The sequence below is a fragment of the Struthio camelus genome, chromosome 7, assembly GCF_040807025.1.
Source record: "Struthio camelus isolate bStrCam1 chromosome 7, bStrCam1.hap1, whole genome shotgun sequence".
Lineage (NCBI taxonomy): Eukaryota > Metazoa > Chordata > Aves > Struthioniformes > Struthionidae > Struthio > Struthio camelus.
This window is the reverse complement of record NC_090948.1, coordinates 25,863,734-25,884,677: the sequence shown is the minus strand read 5'-3', so window position 1 is coordinate 25,884,677 and position 20,944 is coordinate 25,863,734. Positions and strand designations below refer to the sequence as shown.

General features: G+C 37.8%; 1 protein-coding gene across 7 annotated transcripts in view; it reads right to left on the bottom strand.

Annotated features, from left to right (window-relative positions):
* The window catches only part of KAT6B (lysine acetyltransferase 6B), a 125,066-nt gene that overhangs the window by 10,417 nt on the left and 93,705 nt on the right, over positions 1 to 20,944 (bottom strand). For all 7 annotated transcript variants that reach the window (XM_068950482.1, XM_009671202.2, XM_009671201.2 and 4 more), the window contains exon 13: positions 237 to 468. In XM_068950482.1, coding sequence (XP_068806583.1) covers positions 237 to 468 — 232 coding nt within the window. The remainder of the gene's footprint in view (positions 1 to 236; positions 469 to 20,944) is intronic.

Genomic DNA, 20,944 nt, shown 5'->3' with positions numbered 1-20,944 from the left:
TCACTTCAACCAGAAAGACCACGCGAACAGCATTGTGAACAGCATTATTTCCTTAGGAAGAAAAAAGTCTGAGGCCCACTTAATAAGACCTGGCCTGACTGACTTCTTCGTAAGACTCCTAACTTTGATTTTAAACAGACATTCTTCATGTTAAAAAAGTGTTTTTAAGCAGAGAAAGGGAGTCTTTTGTCTTGTTTTTTTTTTTTTTTTTTTTAATTAGCATAAGATTCACTGACCTATCTTCTCTTTTATCTATCATGCTATGCTGCTGCAGGGTTGTGGCAATATCGTGCGGACACATTCCAGTAGCTCGGCTCATTCCTTTGATGCTGATTTGTTTTTCATGGTGGCAGTTAAGGTATTCTAATATAACACTTTTCCAGTAAGCGAAGTATGAGAGACGACCCAGATCAGACAGTGGCTTTTCAGGGGATCCTGCTTGTCCCTCTCTTCTAGAAAGTAAATAACCTAGAAGGAAGGAATAAATAAATAAATAAATATTGTATTATTAAGATAACAAAACTGAAGAATATAAGCTACCTTTAAGGAAGCTGACATTAACAGAAAGATCAGCACGACCAATTATTTCGTCAGTAACTCTTGAAATTAGGAAAAAACCAAACCTATACACAAGAAGATTGTTTTTCATAATTACAATGAAATCAAAAATGATTTCAAATTCTTAATGAGTCAGATCTTATGATTAGGACACTCAAACATTAACCAAAAAACCCCCTTCAAATTACAAGGTAAGGAAGAAAAGAAATGCCAACGTGTTTCAGGACAGTAGCGCTAATCATACATGTTCTCATTTAGGACTATAACTGTCTGGCCTTTGTGACTAACTTTTACACCTGAGTTACATCACCGAAGCCAAGAATTTTCAGTAGAATCTCCAAAGGAACTGTCATGGGTAACACCAGGAAGAGTCAGTTTTCTTCAAGAAGTCCCAAGTGACAAGCGTTTTTGATTAAACAGTCAGTGACTATTTCAGCAGTGATATATAATTCATGAGTTTAATTAAGATTTCTCCTGAGAAATTCAACTAAGAAAATCATCTTCCTTAATTCACATTTAAGAAAATTCATGTAGTTCTAGTTTGAAGTCTCCAAGACCATAATCAATCAGCTATTATATGATAAAAATGTATCTTCCAGTATAAAGTATACAACACCTTCATTTTATCTATGTAGTAAGTCCTGTTTTACTCTCTTCAGCTTTAAGAAGCTTTTACAAATTAAAATAGAACACACCTGTTTAGAGATAACAGAAGTCTGATATATCAATGTGCCACTACTAAAATAATCCAGGAAAAAGAAAAAATAGCACAATTAATAAAATTTATCCTTTGATGATAATATTCTGCAATGCACTTTTACAAACACTGTTCAAACATGCACCTTAAATACCAGGCTGACAAAATGCTTATGCCACCATAAGCAAGGGCATCATGCTTATGGCATTACATTACTCAAAATCAACTGGAGTCCAGTAACATTCCCAGTTCTTTTGCCAACAAATAGCCTTCTTAAATGCTTTAATTGTTACAGAAAGAAAAGCGGGAATCCCTTTTTTCAGCTTTCAAAAGTTGCTTTAAAACATAGCCTAACACAGCCACGGCACATTTGCTGAACAAATCCTCCAGTATTGACATAAGTAGTGTAGCCCTTAGATATCTTTTAGCGTGATTTGTGATGAGAAAATGTCAGAGCTTCAGGAGGAAAGCCATCCTGCATCTGCCTTCTTCTTCATAGCACATCAATACCCACATGAAGTCTGCCTATATATGCAAGGTACCACTGGAAACTCAGTGAGCAAACCTAGTCTGCTCTACAGAACACACGCTACCTTAGACCTTAAGAGGAAGGTGCTTTAACATGAGAAGCTGGAGTATATTAAAATTTTTATAACCAAATGATGCATCTCTGTGCTCTAGGTAACTACTGTCAACAGGGAAAGACAAACTTCACACTCAAAAACTGATTGCATCTTAATTAATTTGAAGGTGAAGAATTATTGTTTTGCTTCTGACTGCACTAAGGGAGACCTTGACTTCATGTACAGCCTGTTCTGCATCATTTTAGACAAAGCTTCACTCCTACTAAGTAAGGATTTTGGATCAGCTTGTTTACGAGATATAAATACATACTAGATTTATTAAGAGTATATGCTGGATGCCATTGCCTATAGAAAAACATGCAAGTCTGCAGAAGTACAAGTAGTGATGGGAGTATCAATATAGGAGACAGGAGCAGAACCTACTATTTTACAATAATTCCTTGGGGAGAACTTAAAAGGGACTTCGAATAACTTCACAGTTTTACCTATCAACTTAACATCCAAGAACACTTGGACACTACTAACAAGTGACTGCAGGCTATCTCTGCAAGATCTGGATCTCATTCTTGTATTTCACTACACTTTAAAATGACTTTGGGCAAGAAGTTTCTCCCTGTGCTTTCATTTACCTCGTACATAAAAGGGCTGTAATTACAACTTTCTTGTTAATAGAAAGCACTGTCAAGAGTTTAGTATTATCAATTAGGCAACTGCATATAGCTTTATACTTTTACTAATATATCCTTGAGCATCACATCTTTCCAATGGCCGGGGACTTTGAGACTAGTTCTCAGTGGCCATTTTGACATATTCTTACTTCATGTTAAAGCACTGAAACTTAATTCGCACTGCAGTAACACTTGTTGGTATTCTTCTCCTACCGTTCTACAACAGATCTGTGTGTGTCCAAGATACTCACATTCCATAGTATCAAAAATGTAAATTTGAACTAACAGTCTGAGTAGTTACATGTAACGAGCATTGAAGGAAAAGTTTCTTATAAGATTCCGTGATTTGAATGACATCTATTAAATTAAAACTTACCAAAGAGACGCCAAATAATTGATCTAAGTTGCAGGTAAATAAAAAAGACTGATCTTGGTAGCTCGTGTATTTATCCTGAAGCATCTGAAATGAGTACAATACGCCCCTGTTAAACAGTTACCCCCAGTGTCATTATGTCTACCTAGTCTTAATAATGGATAGCCTCAAAATGAAAACCTAACAGAACGCTCGAACCCATGATTTGAGACTATCAACAATGGCAATATTTGGAGGACAGAGTATAAAACACCCCTCACCCCCCAACGTGTAATTGAGTCTTAGACTGTATGTTACGAACAAACAGAAAAACCAAAATAAGACCTAACCTGGAAGAACAAAGTTGTCTATCTTTTCTTCTGTGTACAGAAGTAGTACCATCACAAAATTAAATAGCCAAAACATAATTAACTATTTGCATTGCATTTTCTCATCTTCAGCCTTCACAGTGAAGCAACATGTTCATGCGACTTACAGCCTCTGATTTTGTCATGCAAACCTCCCCAGAATCACACTAGGTTTCATCTTATTCAACTTTTTAAATAATTGGAAGAAATTCAATTTGAGAAAGGGAAAATTAACGTTATATATATTTTATAGCTACATCACAAATTTAGAAGATCAGACATTAAAACATTCAATTAAAGAAATTCAGCTGAACAATATCTCGTCCTTTCCATCTGCAGCAGTATCTAGCCCTAATATTTAATGCCCCTGAAGTAGTTACCTACAACAGATGCTACAGCACACTTGCATTAAAAAACAGTAACTTATAATATAATTGTGCAAGTCTCCAAAAATCTTTAGTTAGATAACTAACTGTTATGCTCAGTTCTGTCTCTTAAAACAGGCCACATGACGTAAGATTAGAGATTCAGCTAGCTAATACCCTGTTCTGACAATGGTCAACATGGGGGGAAAAAAAATAGATTGAAGTGGACAATCATCTTATCAAATTCACACCCAAACAGAATTATTCTGGCTCTGTCCAAACAAACTCTATCAGTCAGATACATATTATCCCCATGCTTGTTGACATCTTCCAAGCAGTCAGTAGATTTGTTAAGTATTGCCGTCTTGTGCAAGTGGCATAGAGTCTATCTTCCTCCATTCATTGCATTTACCTGTATGTTCGTTAGTTCTATTCTTTATTGTAGTTTCTAGTAATTTGCCTGTTACTGACATCAAGTGAATTGATTTGCATCTCCCTAGCTCTCTCCTGGATTTTTTTTTTTTTTTTTTTTTTTTTAAAGAAACTGGAGTCTCATTAGACAACTTCCAGTACTACAGCACTAATGCAGTTTTATGCCTATCACAAGTTACACATTACCATGAGCATCTATTTTATCATTAAGTCCCTTTAAAGTTCTTTGGTAAAAAACATTTGTCATTTATGACTTTTGCCATTAACACTTTTATTAGTGGAAAGAAATAGACAGAAGTTTTGGTATTTTAAATCTCATGTGAAGAATGCAAGATTTCCCATGCCAGAACCCAAATTCTTCACTTTCTAGTGAGAAACCAGAAGTAAAAACCAGAAGTTACATTTCAGCTTTTTCTGCAAAATGCTTTTTTTGAAAGGAAAAAAGAAAAATAAAAACACACACACCTTGTTTGCCCATTGGTCCTACAGACCTCAGCTTCCAGCATCTTTGCCATTCAAAAATAGGATTTATTTGTAGTTTTTGTACCCTTTATAACTCATTTCTCAAGTTTTTGTCCTATTCCACTGTACTTTTGCATTTAACATACCAGAGCTTGTGATCTTTCCTATTTTCTCCCATTTGAAAACAACTTCGGCTTCTTGAAGTGCTATTTCTTGCTTTTAATAACCTCCTTTAACCTAGTGTTTAACCATGCAAGTTACTTTTTGCCTTATACAGGCAGAAGCTTGAGTGGCAAGGAAGAATTAAAAAAAAAAGCTACCAAAAAAAGCTACAAAAATCACATCAGTATGATTTGCCCTCAATCAGTAAAATCCCATCTTCATATATTCTATGTGCCGCTTGAAAAAAGATTCGATTCTTTCAGCTGCACCTTCCAACTTTTTTTTTTTTTTTTTTAAAGCAAGCTTCCCATGTTTAGGTAGCTCTCTTAAAGTTGTTTATGATTGCACTCAATTCTGAATGAATAGGCTAAAATGCGTTAATGCGTTGAACACAAGTTTGAAAGTGGCTGGATCCAGAATTTAGTCTGTTATCCATTGAAATTCTCCAACTATCACCATTTTCACAATGACCGTATGGGAAAGGCATTTTCTCTTCAAATTCTTATATAACATACATTTTCCCCCTCCATATCACTTTCTAAATAGCCTAAATAGAAGAAAAACCCACAGACCTATTCCATCAAGTTTTGCAGAATGTGTAATTTATCCAAAGTCACTAACACTGGATTATCACAGATTTTACTTCCTTTTTGAATGACTATACTTTGAAGGAAAATAGGTCTCTAGTATTAATTGATTTTTTTTTTTATTTTATCATCTAGATATTCACCTGAGTTTTTCATCTTTCCTCCTGAAAATCTCAGACAATATTCACTTGTGTTCATAAAATTTTAGGCCTTGAAAATACCGTTCCACACAATTACTACTGAAAAATACTGGCAAAGTTTTGTTGTTATTTTAAATCCTTTCAAATTTACAGCACATGAAGGAAGATCTTTTAGGTAGTTCTTCGCCTCAATCCAATGCAGCTGAAGAAGGACCCTAAAGTACCACATATGCTTCTTGTTTCTACAAAGCAAGAGACTTGTTTACCTTTATTATTTTTATGTTTTAGCTTTGCTCTGTTTCTTCTGCAGAAGAGTTCAGTGTCTACAAACTACGCTGGGCCTAGTAGGAACCTGAATCCTTGGTCACGCATGTTAAACTAAGGATTTTCATTTAAAAATGGATTGATGACCCATTTGAAGGTCAGATCTTTTGGGGGCCAGAAGATTCTGACTCCTTGTATTAATCTAGGATGTTTAAATTTATGCAGACAGTCACCTGGACTCCCTTCAGCCACTGAAATTAAAGCATAGTAGCTAAATCCTCTTATAAAAGCACACAGATATATATAAGCCTTCCCTGACATCATTTGAACATGGAGATAACCTTCTACCAACTTCAACAGCAGCAAGTTTTCTGCATGAACAGGAGACAATCTCTATCATGAATTTCAGCTTCAGCAACTTGTTCCATAACTCCTAAGGTCTAACACAGCCCCAAGTCTTCAGCATTTTTGTTCCTCGTTCCTTATGCAGTTAAAGACAAATCACATACCTGAAAGCAGCTTTGGTAAGACACAGCTTAAGTGAATTCCTGATTCTTGCAAGGTGACATACTCGGCCAAAGGCAGCTATCATAGGAATTCCAAAGCTGTTTCTCATTTGACATGGTATGAGATAGGCAAACTTAACCATGATCATGCCCAAATGGTCTGATAACAGCAAATTCTAAAACAACAAGGAAATTACTCTCACATACAGATCTCCAGAAAACACAGGCTGCTGTGGAGGACACCTCTAACGCAACATACACGTTTAAAAGCTCTTTCTCCAGGCAAAGCTGAAAGAAATTGTGTAGCTCCCAAGGTAACACCTAGAAGACAGTGTGTCACAGAGCTTTCCGCATGCTTTGCTAGGAGGAAAAGGATACTGAGGAGATTCAGTCCTTCAGTCAGTTCAAAAGATTCCGCTAATGTCCATTAGCGGCTTAAGAGTCTGAAACACTGCAGTACCAAGGCATAAACTCTTGGAAGAAAGATGGAAGGGACAGACATAACCTAACGTAAATCATTCTTGCTATGTCAAAGAGACACCCCATGAAGTGCTTCAGGAGAAACGATGAGAAGAGAAAACCTTTCTATTAGGTCATTGACCATCAGCTATTAAGAAAACAGTCCCAAAGTATTATGCTTTTAGACTGATCAGCACACTACGTGAAGCCATTTTTGGAAACTACTTCTGAGCACATGTGATAAAACTGGACCTAGAAGATCTAGAAGGCATCTACTGAGATATCTGCAGCAATGCTGTAGAGGAAAATAATGATTCTGAGCAATACTGACACCCTTTCTTTAATACTAACAGAATCAGGAAGGCAGTATTGGTTTTTGTTCGTTCCCCCCCGCCGTCTTGTTAATATGTCCTTTATGCCACAGTATTTACTGCACTTTACTAAATAACAGTCTAGTCAAGGGTTGCTTCTGAACTGTCACTATGAGAAAGTGACAAGATTCTTTTGTATGTATAATACACTAGCTCTGCATGAAGCTAGTGACACTTCCCTAGTCCCATTTATCTCCATATCCTCAACATGCATCCTTCCTTCCCTGCCACATACACTTTCAAACTTCACTCCCTTAGCTTTCTAATATTGCCTTAAACATAAGTGATTCCACACTTTTAAAGGTGGACACCATTTAACTTAAGATGATTTAAATGAATTTCACTGTTATTTATTGAAAAAGTTCAGACGTGCCCCTTTGTTTTTAACACAGTAGCCAAGGCTGGCCAACCCTCAAAGGCAAAAGGAGACAGATGCAGATTACATAGGGGTCAGAAGCATAGGAAGGAGAAGCAAACAGGGACACTAAACAAGGAAACTGGTGTTCTGAGGGAGAGCAAGTGAATAGACAACAATTGATAGGAGGATGTCAGAGGAAAGGCCTACCTAAAAGCAGTTCAGTTTTTTGAATGTGTTTAAGACTGACCACAATTGTTACAAAGCCGTTAAGTTTTCAAGCTAAATAATTAAATTTGATTCACGTAAACCACAGAAACAAAAATCCACAGTCTTATTCTCCCTTCCATTTTCACTCCACCATTTGCAGCCTGTGAATGAGTTGCACTTGTCTGTGTGTGCAAGAAAAGAGCAAGCCCTTTCTCTGGCTCAAGTTAAACACAGCAGCTGTTAAACCAGGGTATGTATATTGCACAGGATTGAATGAAGCTTTAGTAGTGGTTGCCTCCTCACCTGAGAAGCAAGAGAACTTGCTAGTATGATGATTTCAAAAAGATATTTTCAGTATAATCATTATATTTACTATCTCTATTTTCAGGAAACTTTATAACCTGGAAAAATCCTAGAAAGACTGCATTAAATCCTAAATACAAAGATTACTTTGCTTAGCTTAACAGTAAGAAACAGTCAGTTGGCTAGCAGCAACGCTTCAGAGAATTAAGAAGTGTAGCAGAGTAGGTTTTAAGGAGAGAAACTGCAGGACTGTATTTGGCTTGTTCAGTAAGTCATTAGTCCTCTTTTTATGAGAGGACTGACATATTGTGTAATTTCAAGCGGGCAAGACAATTGTGCATTTTACCCAAAATTCAACATATTCACCCAAAGCAGCTTGGGACAGCATTTTAATGCAAACTACTCAGGAATGAGTCACCAGCTGAATCTCTACTATCATTTCTTATGTTTTAGTATCCACCTGCTCCCTAACAAAGCATGCCACAGATCAACCTCACCAAGTGTGCCATAAGAAATGTACACTGCGCTGACCGAACAGAACAATTCTTCCACTCCTAGAACTCCAATGTTTACAGCTTGTTAAGTTTCTTTCAGGACAGTGACAGAAAATGTGAGGCATTTCACCTTGTGAGACCATCACGTAGGATATTTAACTACTGTTCTGAAAGTAGCTTTCACCTCACTGCATATGGTGACCGAAAGAATGTTTACAAGGTGCTTTTTTTTATTTTTTAAACTTATCTGAAGTTAGACTGTGATCAATTTTCCTTCAGTGCTACTGACATATACAAAAAAAAAAAAAAAAATCAATCCCCAACTATAACTTACTCTACATTTCTCCAGGGTGTATCCTAAATAAATAATATATTGTGGATTAAATGCTTCAGGCGTATTAGGTAATTCTGAATGCGTAGACATGAAATGACACCGGAGACAAAATACAAAATTTCTGATAAGATAAGTGCTTATTGCCCTTTTATTTATGACATGTCAGCTTCTCTCAAGATTTAGGTCCATTTTGTTTTAAAGTAAGTTTCTAACAGAGAATAGAAGAGCTTAATCAAAAACCTAGGGGCTAGTGTTATATATCTCTTGAGAGACAGCTTCCAAAGAAGAGTAGGTCATACTGGGGGTGGTGAGAACAAGAAGGAGAACAGGAGTTTTAGTCAATTTTTACTAAGAATAATTGAACACTTTCCCCATCCCAAAAAACAACCTTCTTAATGAAGCCACCATGATAGCATATGATTTGCTGTAATCTTCTCAGTTTTTAGCAAGCTCTTCAGTCGTCTGTATTGCATTGATTCACGCTAGAAGAGTTCTTTTCATATTCATAAGTAAAAGGTAGTAACATTATTGAAACTTTTTTTTTTTAAGGAAATAGTCAGTAGCAGCAGATAGAAATAGCAAAAATGTTCCTGAATGACAATTATTCTATTGAATCTCATTCTGTACCCTGACAAGCATTTTTCCTCTACTTAACTAGCAACAAATTCATGCATTTGTTTCACTTATGCAGGTTAAAAAGTAAACATAAATAAAAGTCTCTTCAAAACAGAGCCGGGTAGGGATTTGTGTTCTGCATTTCAGCTGCAATGGAATTTTGTGTTTGTTTAAAAACCTGCAAATAATAGTTTACACTGAGAAACTTAACAGAAATTTAACTGAGCCTCTGTGAACAGGGAAACAGTTTCTTATATTAATCATATAATACACTGAAGACAAACAATTTGATCACATTTGAAAAGTTATATTCACTATCCCTTCATAGGAAACCAACAGTTTTAATCTTTCTCCAATACAAAAATGCTATGCATGCTTGTAAAGAAAATCTCTCATATTCTTGTACCCGAGAAGGAACACAGATTACAAAAAAAAAATCCTTCATAATGGTTCACGACATTAACAGCAGCTTGACTAAGAAAACCGGTTGACCTTAATATTAGGATTAGTTTATACACCCTTTGTCAGAAAAAAAATACTGATCTATCCATCTTCCATATAGTCTCTTCGAACGTCTTGATAATTTGACGGCCAAAGGACAAACATCTTAAAATTAGGATGTGCATTACCAGAGTATTCCAGAGTCCTAGTGTTGGACCACCCTAGCTGCTCCAGAAAACACAAACCTCCACTCAAATTTTATAGTCCAAACTCAAACTTGAACCTGTATGTTCTGTTTAATCATTTGCAGATCAAATTGATTTGCCTCTTACAAGAAAAGCTGCAATCATAAGCAATAAGCATTTCTTTAGAAAACAGAGCAGTACCGTTCAGATGTTAATGCAAGAAAAGAAGTAGAGCCTTGCATTACTGTAAATACTCATTACAGAGATATGTGTATCCCATTTCATCCCCACACATTCACAGCATTAACAGCACACTAAGCTCTAGAGCATGGGCAACTCTTAGAGCATAAAAGTACATAAAACGCAATGCAGCAGAGGTCCCTAATCTACACTAACTGCTAAGAATCACTTGGGCAGGCAAGTTAACTCTGCTACTATAACCTATTGGACTTCACTCTGAACAGCAGTGGACCTGAAAAGAATTAAATCTTTATTCTGTTCCGCAGGGTTTCATCAAGATTGCATCCTGTTCTGCATTTTAGGCTATGACCTTCCACAGTTTCTTTGTGAAAATGCTCAATCATCATCATGCTACCTTGCTTCAAAGGGGAAAATTTCTATTGTGAAGTTTACTTTTTTTATATGGAAAAAAAGAACCCTTCTGCAGTAAAAAGGATAAGAATTTTTTAACAGCAATATCACTGCAAAAATATTTATTTTTTGCATATTAAAATACCCAGAAAACATAAAATGCTCGTGACATCTAGATAATCTTCTGAATCTTTTTAAAACTGCAAAAAGTCGGATGGGATTCTAGTAATATGTACTAAGAATCAGGGTGGAGGATAAACAGACAATAAGGCCCAATTCAGATCTATTAACCTTGCCTTTCAAAACTGTTGAAATTAAGTCTTTTTTGCTGCTGTAATTTGTCTCACAGCACACCATGAAAGCAAACTGAAATAGTTCCAGACTTGCTCAAGCCCTGCCTGTGTAGCGAGCCCATTTAAAAAACAGGTTCCAATTCCAAAAGGAATGGTATAGCTTAGAACAACTGTCTGTTTGTCATATATCATGCACTCCTAAAACAGCTACTGAGCTGCAACAGCATACAGGACATCATAAGATCAACTATCACCCGTTCTCCTAAAAGATGTGCCATCTGCATGTACTGGTATTCAAGCAGCTGAGTTGTAAATAGCTTAACCAACTGTGAATCAAGGACAATACAGATAGCAGAGATGGTGGTGGTAACACTGCTCCATTCTGAGAGACATGCTTGCTCCCAGCTGTGCACTAAGGCCACTACAATCAGATTAATTTGAACAGCTATACAGAATTGCTGTCAATGCACAACTAAACTCCATTTTATCTTACTGGAACTGTTCAATTGTACTAACAAGAGTAATACATCATTGATCCTACAAATAGGCTTCAAGAAGGCTGCCAGTGTTGAGCGTCACATCATTTAAGGGCAACACAGCATTTCCTCTATAATGGACAGTAAGTATCTCTTCCGCCTGCTAAATTGTGCCACACCTGAGAGCAGACCTTGCCAGTGAACACTAAGGCAAAGATCATATTGAGCATCTCAGACCATGTTTTGTCACATGGCCCCTACCCCATTCAGTAGCAGGGCGTGTTCTCCTTAGTCTTCCTTTTGCTGTCCATTTACTTATAAGAGCTCTCCTGTTGCTCTCCACTTCTGTCAGTTTCAACTCCATTCGGGCTTTGGCCTAATTCCATTCCTGCATGTGTAAGCAATGCTAGTATATTCCTCATGGGTAGCCCATCCCCACTTTCAACTTCTGTTGACTTCTGTTCTGCTCAGTCAGGAGCTCTCTCTGTAGCCAAGCTGGCTTATTATCATGCCTGTTACTAGTTTTCATGAATATCAGGATGAATCATTTTTGTGGTTTGAGGAAGTGATCCTTGGAGATCAACACGTTGTCTTGTGCTCCTTTGCCTTTCACAGTAGGCTCTTGCAGGATCCCACTTAACAGTTCTCTGAACAAGTTGAAACCTGGGGCCTTAGTCTGTTACTTACCCTGCTGACTTCTCACAGGATCTGAAAGCCTCATGGCGGCTTTCCACATAGGCTGCCACCGACCACTACTTCCCTAATCCAGTCCTCCTTATTTGTGAGCAGCGGATCCAGCACTGCATTTTCCCTAGTGGGTCCTTCTAACATCTATGTCAAAATACTACCCCAAACACCCTCCAGAAGTTTCCTGAATTGCTTGTATCCTGTCAAGCTGCCTTTCCAGTAGATATTAGAGTGGTTCAAGTCCTCCACAAAAACAAAGGCCATCCATTGGCAGGTGTCATCCAGTTGTTTAAGATGTGCATCCACTTACTCTCCTTGATCAGGCAGTCTGTAACAAACGCCCACCACAGTATTTCTCCCCTTGCAGCCTCTCCTCTGATTCTGACACAGTCTTGACAAGCCTGTTACCTGTCCTATGTCAGACCTCCATGTTTTCAAGTCATTACTTTGTACAGCACAACTTCTCCTCCTTGGCTTCCCTGACTGTCCTGAAGAGACTGTATCCATTATTGCAGCAGTCCAGTCTTCTGAGCTATCCCATCATGTCTCTGTAACCCCAATGATGTCACAGCACTGTGACAGACCATGGACTTCTAATTCCTCCAGTTTGTCTCCGGGACTTGAGAAATTTGGATGATGGGATCTCAAAGGTAAGTGTGAGAGCTCCCACTTCGCCCCCTTCCATCACATTGTCTTTTGCAAACTACACCTGCCAAGAAGCCAGAGACCTAGATAGCTACGTATTCCCCCAGAAGCTCTGTCTGGGTTACAGTCTCCAACATGCTCGAGTGGCTATTCCAACTGGTGCCTTTGGCACATCACCATCACTGTTGTGACAACTCTAGCACTCCCAAACAGCTCTGAGTCCTCTATGAACCCCATTCTGGACCAACTGTCACATTAACTGCTATGTTTGCGTGTCTCAGTCACTCGTGCTCTCCAGGCATTAGCTAAATAGGACATCAGACACCAACCTACTCCAAATCACCGCAAGATTTCCAACATGGCAAGCAACTTGTCATGCTGTCTTTGGGTTACTAGACATAATTCAATCACCTTCTGAACTCAGGGTCCACCACATGCTCCTTCCTTCCATGCTGTGCTCTAAAATGCTCATGCTGTATTATGAACCAAAGTGGTAGCATGGAAATTAATTTATCCTAAACTGCTATTACATAACTCCTTTACAATGCAGTATCTTATTCCATTTCCTTCTGTTTAGTCTGAATATTGCTAAATACAAGAAATGAAAGCAAACATTCTACCCTATCTTACAGTGTACTGAGTTTACAGCAACGGTCATTGCATTTTTTTTCCTGCTGTTATGAAATATTGCAAAGGCCCTGTTAAACAAGTATGGGTCTCCATGAAGCATTAAGATAGAAAAGAAAGAAAATTCACCGAGACTAATATATCTTCCTATCATTTAGAATTTACCTTAGAGAACACTTCTGTGATATGTATCCATGGTTAACAATGTATTTCTAATCAGGAAATATAACTACCATGAATACGCTCTCTCAGCTGTATATCCTAGCAGCTGTTTAAGTAACAGGTGACAAATGACAAACTCACTGGTGTTTCAGTTGATCACTTGGTCCACAGCAGTGGAATATTTGGACCTCAAATATATATTGAACCTCTGCACCAGTTGTGCAAGTCAACTGCACTGCAAATTAATTAGAACAATGATATATGCAATTAAGTATTCGGATCAAACCATTGCTAGTCACTTAAGCAGTAGAAATGTAGCTAAGCAGTCAGAAATGAAGCTCACCAGTCTAGTTTGTCTGCCAGTGAAGTCATAGATCAAAAATATCACCATAGACAAGAGCTGCTGGAGGCTGGCAAAGGGACAGGAACTGAAGTCAGGAAAACCAGAGTCAAATAAAGAGCAACTTGCTTTGAATGCAATAAGAGAGCTTAGTGCAGAAGTTCTTTCCCCAGTTTTGGAGGGGTTTTAAATCAACTTCTGCTGGGAATGCTACACTTCACTGAGTATTTTAATGCACAAATAGCCAAAGCATCCAGTCACGTATAGACTGCATTAGCAAAATGAGAAATTAATGTAATGCTAGCATTCTGGACTTCAATCCGATTTAGAAGGATAATAGCCCTTCTCATGCACTGTACAACTTAAGTCTGCCAATGTCAGGTTCAAAATTACGTGCATCACATTAGCATATATAAACTAAAGGTAGCCCAACATCACTAAAATAACTCTCACAGGAGACAGAATCAAGTATCTTATGAAATCTTCCCAGATGCACACATTAAATATGCCAACACATTGCAGAAAACTCTGAGCAGACCAAAAAAAAAAAAAAAAACCAACAAAAACACTCACACACACCACAGACACACACACACCCTACAACCTATTGCCAAAATCTGGAAACAGCTCGAGGTCTGTTTTTCAGATAGAGGCCCTCAGTCATAAAATAAAGCCTTTCTGAAAGGGTCAGAAGCTTGTATTCAAAAGAATGCCCTTCGGTAATCGGCACTACTCAACTCCTGTATTCCTTTCAATGCATATTTTGTTAATCTTTGTGTCAGAAGAAAATGCATTCATGAAAATCCATCCAATGCAAAAGAAGTGGTCAGTGAACTGTTTGCCCTTGCATGTTCTGAGTTCTTCTAAGTCTCTTTAAAGGCCAACTGCCACAAATGCATTACCACCAGACTCAGACAGATGGAATCAAGCAGCTTTCCATTAAGTTGTGTTTTGTTTGAAACATAACCAAGTAAAATAAGTTCTTAATATGGAAAGGAATAACTCATAAGTTTGCATGCACTGTTGTGTATCAAACAAGAGATCTGAAAGAACAGTGAATGCTAGTAATCGCTTTTATGATACAGTGTCTAAAGAGAAGACTCCCTGCCAAATCAGGATTTCATGTTATCTTAAGAGACTTTCTTTTGTTTTATACAACATCAAATACTTTATTTTAAAATGATATGAACAAGTTGTTTAAGACAGGTTCAAAAGGAAAATCAAAACAGCTGAGTATTCAGATAGTATGGCTCAGTGCAGTAAGATCAGCTCAGCTTAGCATTCCAAGTTCAGAGGTGTGACCACAAGTAGAAAGCAGAGACAGAAAAGGTGAAAAATGTGAGCTTATTAAGCCTTAGATTTCTAACACTGTAATTCAGGTTACCATTTTTTCCCCCCATAACTATTCTGTATGCCTTTGCACTGTTCTTATATATGTCAATGGGAGGAAGGTCAAAGATAGAGGATCTTAAATAGGTGTTAGTACCCTCTTTGAAAGCACTTCTGAGACAGCTTCAAAGGACCCCAATGCCATGATCCACACAAATACACACACACACACACACACAAAAGACCAGCTGTAACTTGAGATGCTCAGAGAAGTGACCAACCTGCTACATTTTCTTTTCTTCTCTGTTTGGTTAAAGAAAAGCTTTCTTCATGATGAAGAGAGTGAGCCAAAGATTCTCTCACAATTGTTACAAGAAATAATGCCAGTTCTCATTTCTCTCCACATTCTCAAGTAAATTCAACACAGGGGGCCCTAAACCTTTGGCTCCTTTACAGGAAGCTTCATAGAAGAGGTTAGGGCTAAATAAATCCTCTCATGAAGGGAAAGAAAGGTAAAGACAACTGCATTACAGTCAGACCAACAAAGGGCACCCTTTAAGGAAATTAATTGGCTAGCACTTATTTTACCCTGTGCCAGTAAACCTCTTGAATGGAGGTTTTGTGTACAAAGTGGACTAAATACAAGTGCAAGGAAAATATGACCAAGAGAAGAGGACTTGAAGTACCTTTAAAAAGCAAGACTGCCTATATATGGAGAACATTCGTCTCTAAGAATCAGATGAATAAATTGGTCAGTAGGTTAAGCAGTTTAGAAGACTTAACAGGCCTGGAGTGTTCTAGATTTTATAAACAACGTTTTTTTAAAGTAAGCTCTGAAAAAATGACACAAAACAGTAAATTGTTTATATAACTAACTGTTGAATGAACTTCCTTTAAGAACTACCATTACCTTCTCATGTTTGATGTTGAGAGCTCACGAACACCATTGTTAAAAATGTATTAAACTTGTTAGAAAATACAGCCTGTTCACCTTCTTACAGTCTCTATATACTAATAGAACAAAATTTCAATTGACAAGATAGGAAGGTGGACCCTAGGAGGCTATGTCTAATATCACAAGTAAACTGAACAGGCCTGGAACCATTTTCTGGCACTGAGATCAACAAGTACAGATATGGCATCTGTACCATTAATGTCCAATTGTCCAAAAGAGTGACTGTATCTAAACTGACTGTTAACACAGATCAAGCGCTCTCCTGGACTCCTGAACTATGACCAGGAATTGCTATCACACTGGGAGAATGACTAATGTCCCAGACCAAAACTGCACAACAGATTGTTTTAACAGTTTTAGAGTGGATGACCAACTATAAGAGCTCAAGAGTTTCCCCATCGTTGTTTTGTTTATACCTACGAAGATAGCAAAGCAGTTCTAAAGAACATTAGTAAAAGTGAGATGCAAAAGTCAGTACTGAAAAGTCAAAAGGCACACCTGGATAAAAAAAGAAAGGAACAAGTGACTAAGTGCTTTATAATTCAGATAAGTGGTCTAAGAAACAAAACAAAAACACAAGATGCAAATTGGAATCAAGAATCTTTGTCTTACATGACCTGCAAAATCTAATTGTTGTGCATTTGCTCTATATGCGAAAGCATGCTGTAGAGCAAGTAGTTAACCAAATACAATTTAGAAGAAAGAACAAAGAAAATAATAAGGTTTAGCAGTGGTCGCTAGTTAGCTAACAGATATAGGAATTGCATGATTAAACAACCACCACTCACAAATTATCTACCAAATGTTGAACACAGAAAAATTCACACTTCCAAAGGTAAGTCTGAAGACACAGCAATCTACTAAATATCTGCAGCTACTCAAAACTGCAGTAAGCAAGCAAAGATAGTCATTTTGTTACAAGAAGGTAGAACTGCCTGATAAAACGATGACACTGGAAAGATATCTGTTAAGTTACAAGGTTATCTCATTGAGGTCATATATCTAATTGATGCCAGAAGTGCTTCAACAGAGTGACAGGCTACATGCATCATGGACATATACTCGCTTTGTCCCACTGATTTGCTGCAACAGAACTACATTGTGCAGTTAAAAGTAGAAATTCTTGATCATTAAAGACACGTTACTTAATATTTGCTTTCAGCCACCAGTCCTAAGCAGACTGCTTCTACAAAGTCAGCTTTGTCCAACAAATATTTGTTTTCATTGCTACCACATATTTGGCCTTGCCTTTCAGTTGTTTTCAACGCTATCTGAAATCAAGATGCTCTTCAGTTGGAAGAGTCTTAGCCCTTGTCTCTGAAGTGACATGCCTGATTTCTTTTGCAGCTCTGATAAATGCAGTGTCCTGAAGCTACAGAAAAATAATGCCAAGAAATCCCAAGAGGCTGATCTTCTTGGAATAATCTTAATTCAATAAAACTTGATTCAAAATCCATCTTTATTCCTCCCTCATCTAAATTTCAGCTTGACAGAATGTCCCTTATTAGTTATTTAGGAGAGGCCAAATTCATGCTTTCAGGTAAGCAATATAATCAGTTGTCACGAGAAGAACAAAATTAGAGGAGGCATTCATGTCACCCAGGACAACCTCAACAATTCACAGCTCCCACAGAGGGACTTTCACCTTCCCCTTAAAGAAAAAAGAAAGAGCAGCAAATAATTTAACTTTTCATTTGGACACAACAGGTCTGTAAACAACAAAAATGACCAGAAGACTGATCGTGTTCTGTATTAGGGTACATAAGCAAGTCAGCAGTTTAAAAATAAAAATTGGTACAGGTCACTACAAGTTATCAGCAGTTTTACACAGATCCTTGAATTAGTGGTGTTGACCTCAGGAGTGTAGTTTGAGGACAGATTTTTCTCCAAAGCCTGCTAACAATTCCTATTCTTCTCCACCCTCAACCTCTCATTCTCACCATATCCTGTTTGCCACATCCTCAGCAGTGCCACCACAGTTCTTTTGGGCATGCAGTGTGAGAAAGGAATGCTGAAATGATCTTTGTTAAAAATCAACAGTATCTTAAAAATATATGGTCCCATTACATCTTCCATTTCTGTTTACAGATCATAGCAGAGAACAAATAAATGTAAACAACTTAAAATGTTTATTCCAAGACTGTATTCACATATTTCAGTATTTGTTAGGGCAAACTGAAAAACGTTTAACATCAGACTTTGGAGAACACCACTGTGAGGAATGTTTATAGAAAAAGTTCATTGTTCTATACCCACCTAAGTTTTTTCAGCTGTTATTGCTACTTCATATGCATATTTAATTATATAAACAAAAAAAATCCAATTTCCTTTTAACAGTATCTCCAAATTACTAGTTAGCAGTCAATGCATTACTTCCCATGACCAGATTAAGGAATTTAAACTATCACTTCTACACAAACACAGACCAACAAAAGTAGATTCAACTGCTTAAGGCCCACTGCAGTTTGGGCCTAACTCTAAACAGCCAGGTATTATAGGTGCTTCCCAGTGGTTCAATAAGAACCACTTACCAGAACTTGCATATCTGACATATGAGCACACATCTCTTTAAAAACAGTTTTTAAATAGATTTTATATTTTTACAGTTTTTTTCCCCCCCAGTCTACCTTGTTTTCCTGAAGACAGAATAAATGCAAGTTAATTTATCAGTAAATACCAACAATATAAGTTTGCTTAATTCAAGGCCTAGAATTCAATCAGAAACAACAGATCTAACTGTTAAGTCAGTTATCCTCCAATCCATTACTACAAGGCAAGTCTATACAGCTAATTAATAGAGACATAAGCTAATGCTATACAGCAAAGAAATTACGTTGAACTCATTAGAACACAAAAGAAAACTTGGTCTTTCTTGTTGCTTCTGCCCTCTTTTACCCTTTTAGTGCCTCTGTTAATATTCTGTTACTTTTCTGATACACACTGCTCAAATATTCTTAAAAGGGGAAAAACAACCAAATTGCACAATGTATTATCACACTATTCCTACATGTAATGACTTTTCTTATTTGCATCATTCCAGCTTTCTTCTGTAAAATGCGAGCCCTTTATTTAGGGGAGAACATCTGCCACCCTGTCCAGGCTCTTCCTTTGTCTGTGTAATACTTTTTCAGAGCCACTGTAAAAAAACATACAACATTTTTCCTCTATTTTACCACTTAACTGTAACACATTTTCTGCATTAAAACACCACCACAAAAAAAAAAAAAAAAAGAGTTACTCATCTTCAAAATGGGAATGACATTTTGTCAAATGCCAGTATCATCCATCAGCCATATGTTGTCCTACACAAGAGGCCACACGCTAATGCATTATTATTTTCAGTTTTTGGTCAACTTCATTTTCCTGGGTAGCAATAAAGGTGGCGCTTCACAAAAAGTCACTGCTTTTTAGGCTTCCACAGAGGACTAACCTGTTCTGCTGTTAAGGTAGAAAGCTAGAAACACTATAGCTGGAACTGGAGATATGAAGAGAGCTATGAAATCAGTCTTTGGTACAGCAAAAATTTCCAAATCTCATTAACATACCAAGCACCACAGAGCCAACATGGATGTGGGAGTTAAAGGAAGAGCTTACTGTCCAAACTGCAACTAGCAGCATGGAAAGCTCAACCCTGATTCCTTCCAAAGACATTGGAAGGAAAGAAAAAAGTAAGGACATGAGCGAGAAAGTTTAGACCAAAATTATCCCTAACCAGAAATAATCCTTTACCTATACCAGGAGCCAGAGTTTTTAAATGATTGGAGACATCGGGAAGTTTGAAGTCCTAACTAGTAGATTCTAGAATATAAAATGCTATTTGAATTCAGTATGCCTAAATTAGTGGTTTTATTTTTGAAAGGCATACGTTTTTCTTCAAATTTAGCCATCCAGCCCCTTACAGAAGCATCCAGCCCCTTACAGAAGCATCCAGCCCCTTACAGAAGCATCCAGCCCCTTACAGAAGCATCCAGCCCCTTACAGAAGCATCCAGCCCCTTACAGAAGCATCCAGCCCCTTACAGAAGCATCCAGCCCCTTACAGAAGCATCCAGCCCCTTACAGAAGCATCCAGCCCCTTACAGAAGCATCCAGCCCCTTACAGAAGCATCCAGCCCCTTACAGAAGCATCCAGCCCCTTACAGAAGCATCCAGCCCCTTACAGAAGCATCCAGCCCCTTACAGAAGCATCCAGCCCCTTACAGAAGCATCCAGCCCCTTACAGAAGCATCCAGCCCCTTACAGAAGCATCCAGCCCCTTACAGAAGCATCCAGCCCCTTACAGGCTAGACTACCTCTTTACCAAATTTATAGGGAGAACAAAATTGCACAAGAGTATGAACAGCAGAAGAGCTTAGAATCTTCACAGTCTGTTCAAAATAAGGTGTTTTTAATGCAATGCAACGTTTTAGCCTGTTTCAGAACTGACTCAAAACTTTTAACAAGAAGCACCTCAAAGGTTTCCATTTAAATGTTGATGCTTCTGGGATGGCTTATGCGCTTAAAGTAATTCTCTGGATTGGATGTGGAATGCTCACTCAGCACTTTGCATAACTGAGCCCTAAACAATGCAGACTTCCACATTCTGAGAGAAATGCAAGCCTTCTGAAACACCTGCAAGCTTGGAAAGAAGTTGAGAGTGCAGTTTAGAAACCTGTCTCAAAGGAAGCATTTAAGGGATCCACAAGTGATCTGGGTTTAATAAACCTCTTTGAGAAGGTCTGTACCTGCCTTCCACCCCTTTTTAGCTCAGGATATTTCACTGATTCACCCCAAGCTGTTTCATCTGCATAAGTGATGGTAGGAATTCACAGAAGAGAAGAAAGTAGGACAAGAACTGAAATCAAAGAAACAGGTTGTAGTTCCACATCCTCCAAGTTGCAAATGCCCGCAAAATCTCATTCACAGGACTTTGTTTAGCCATCTCCTGC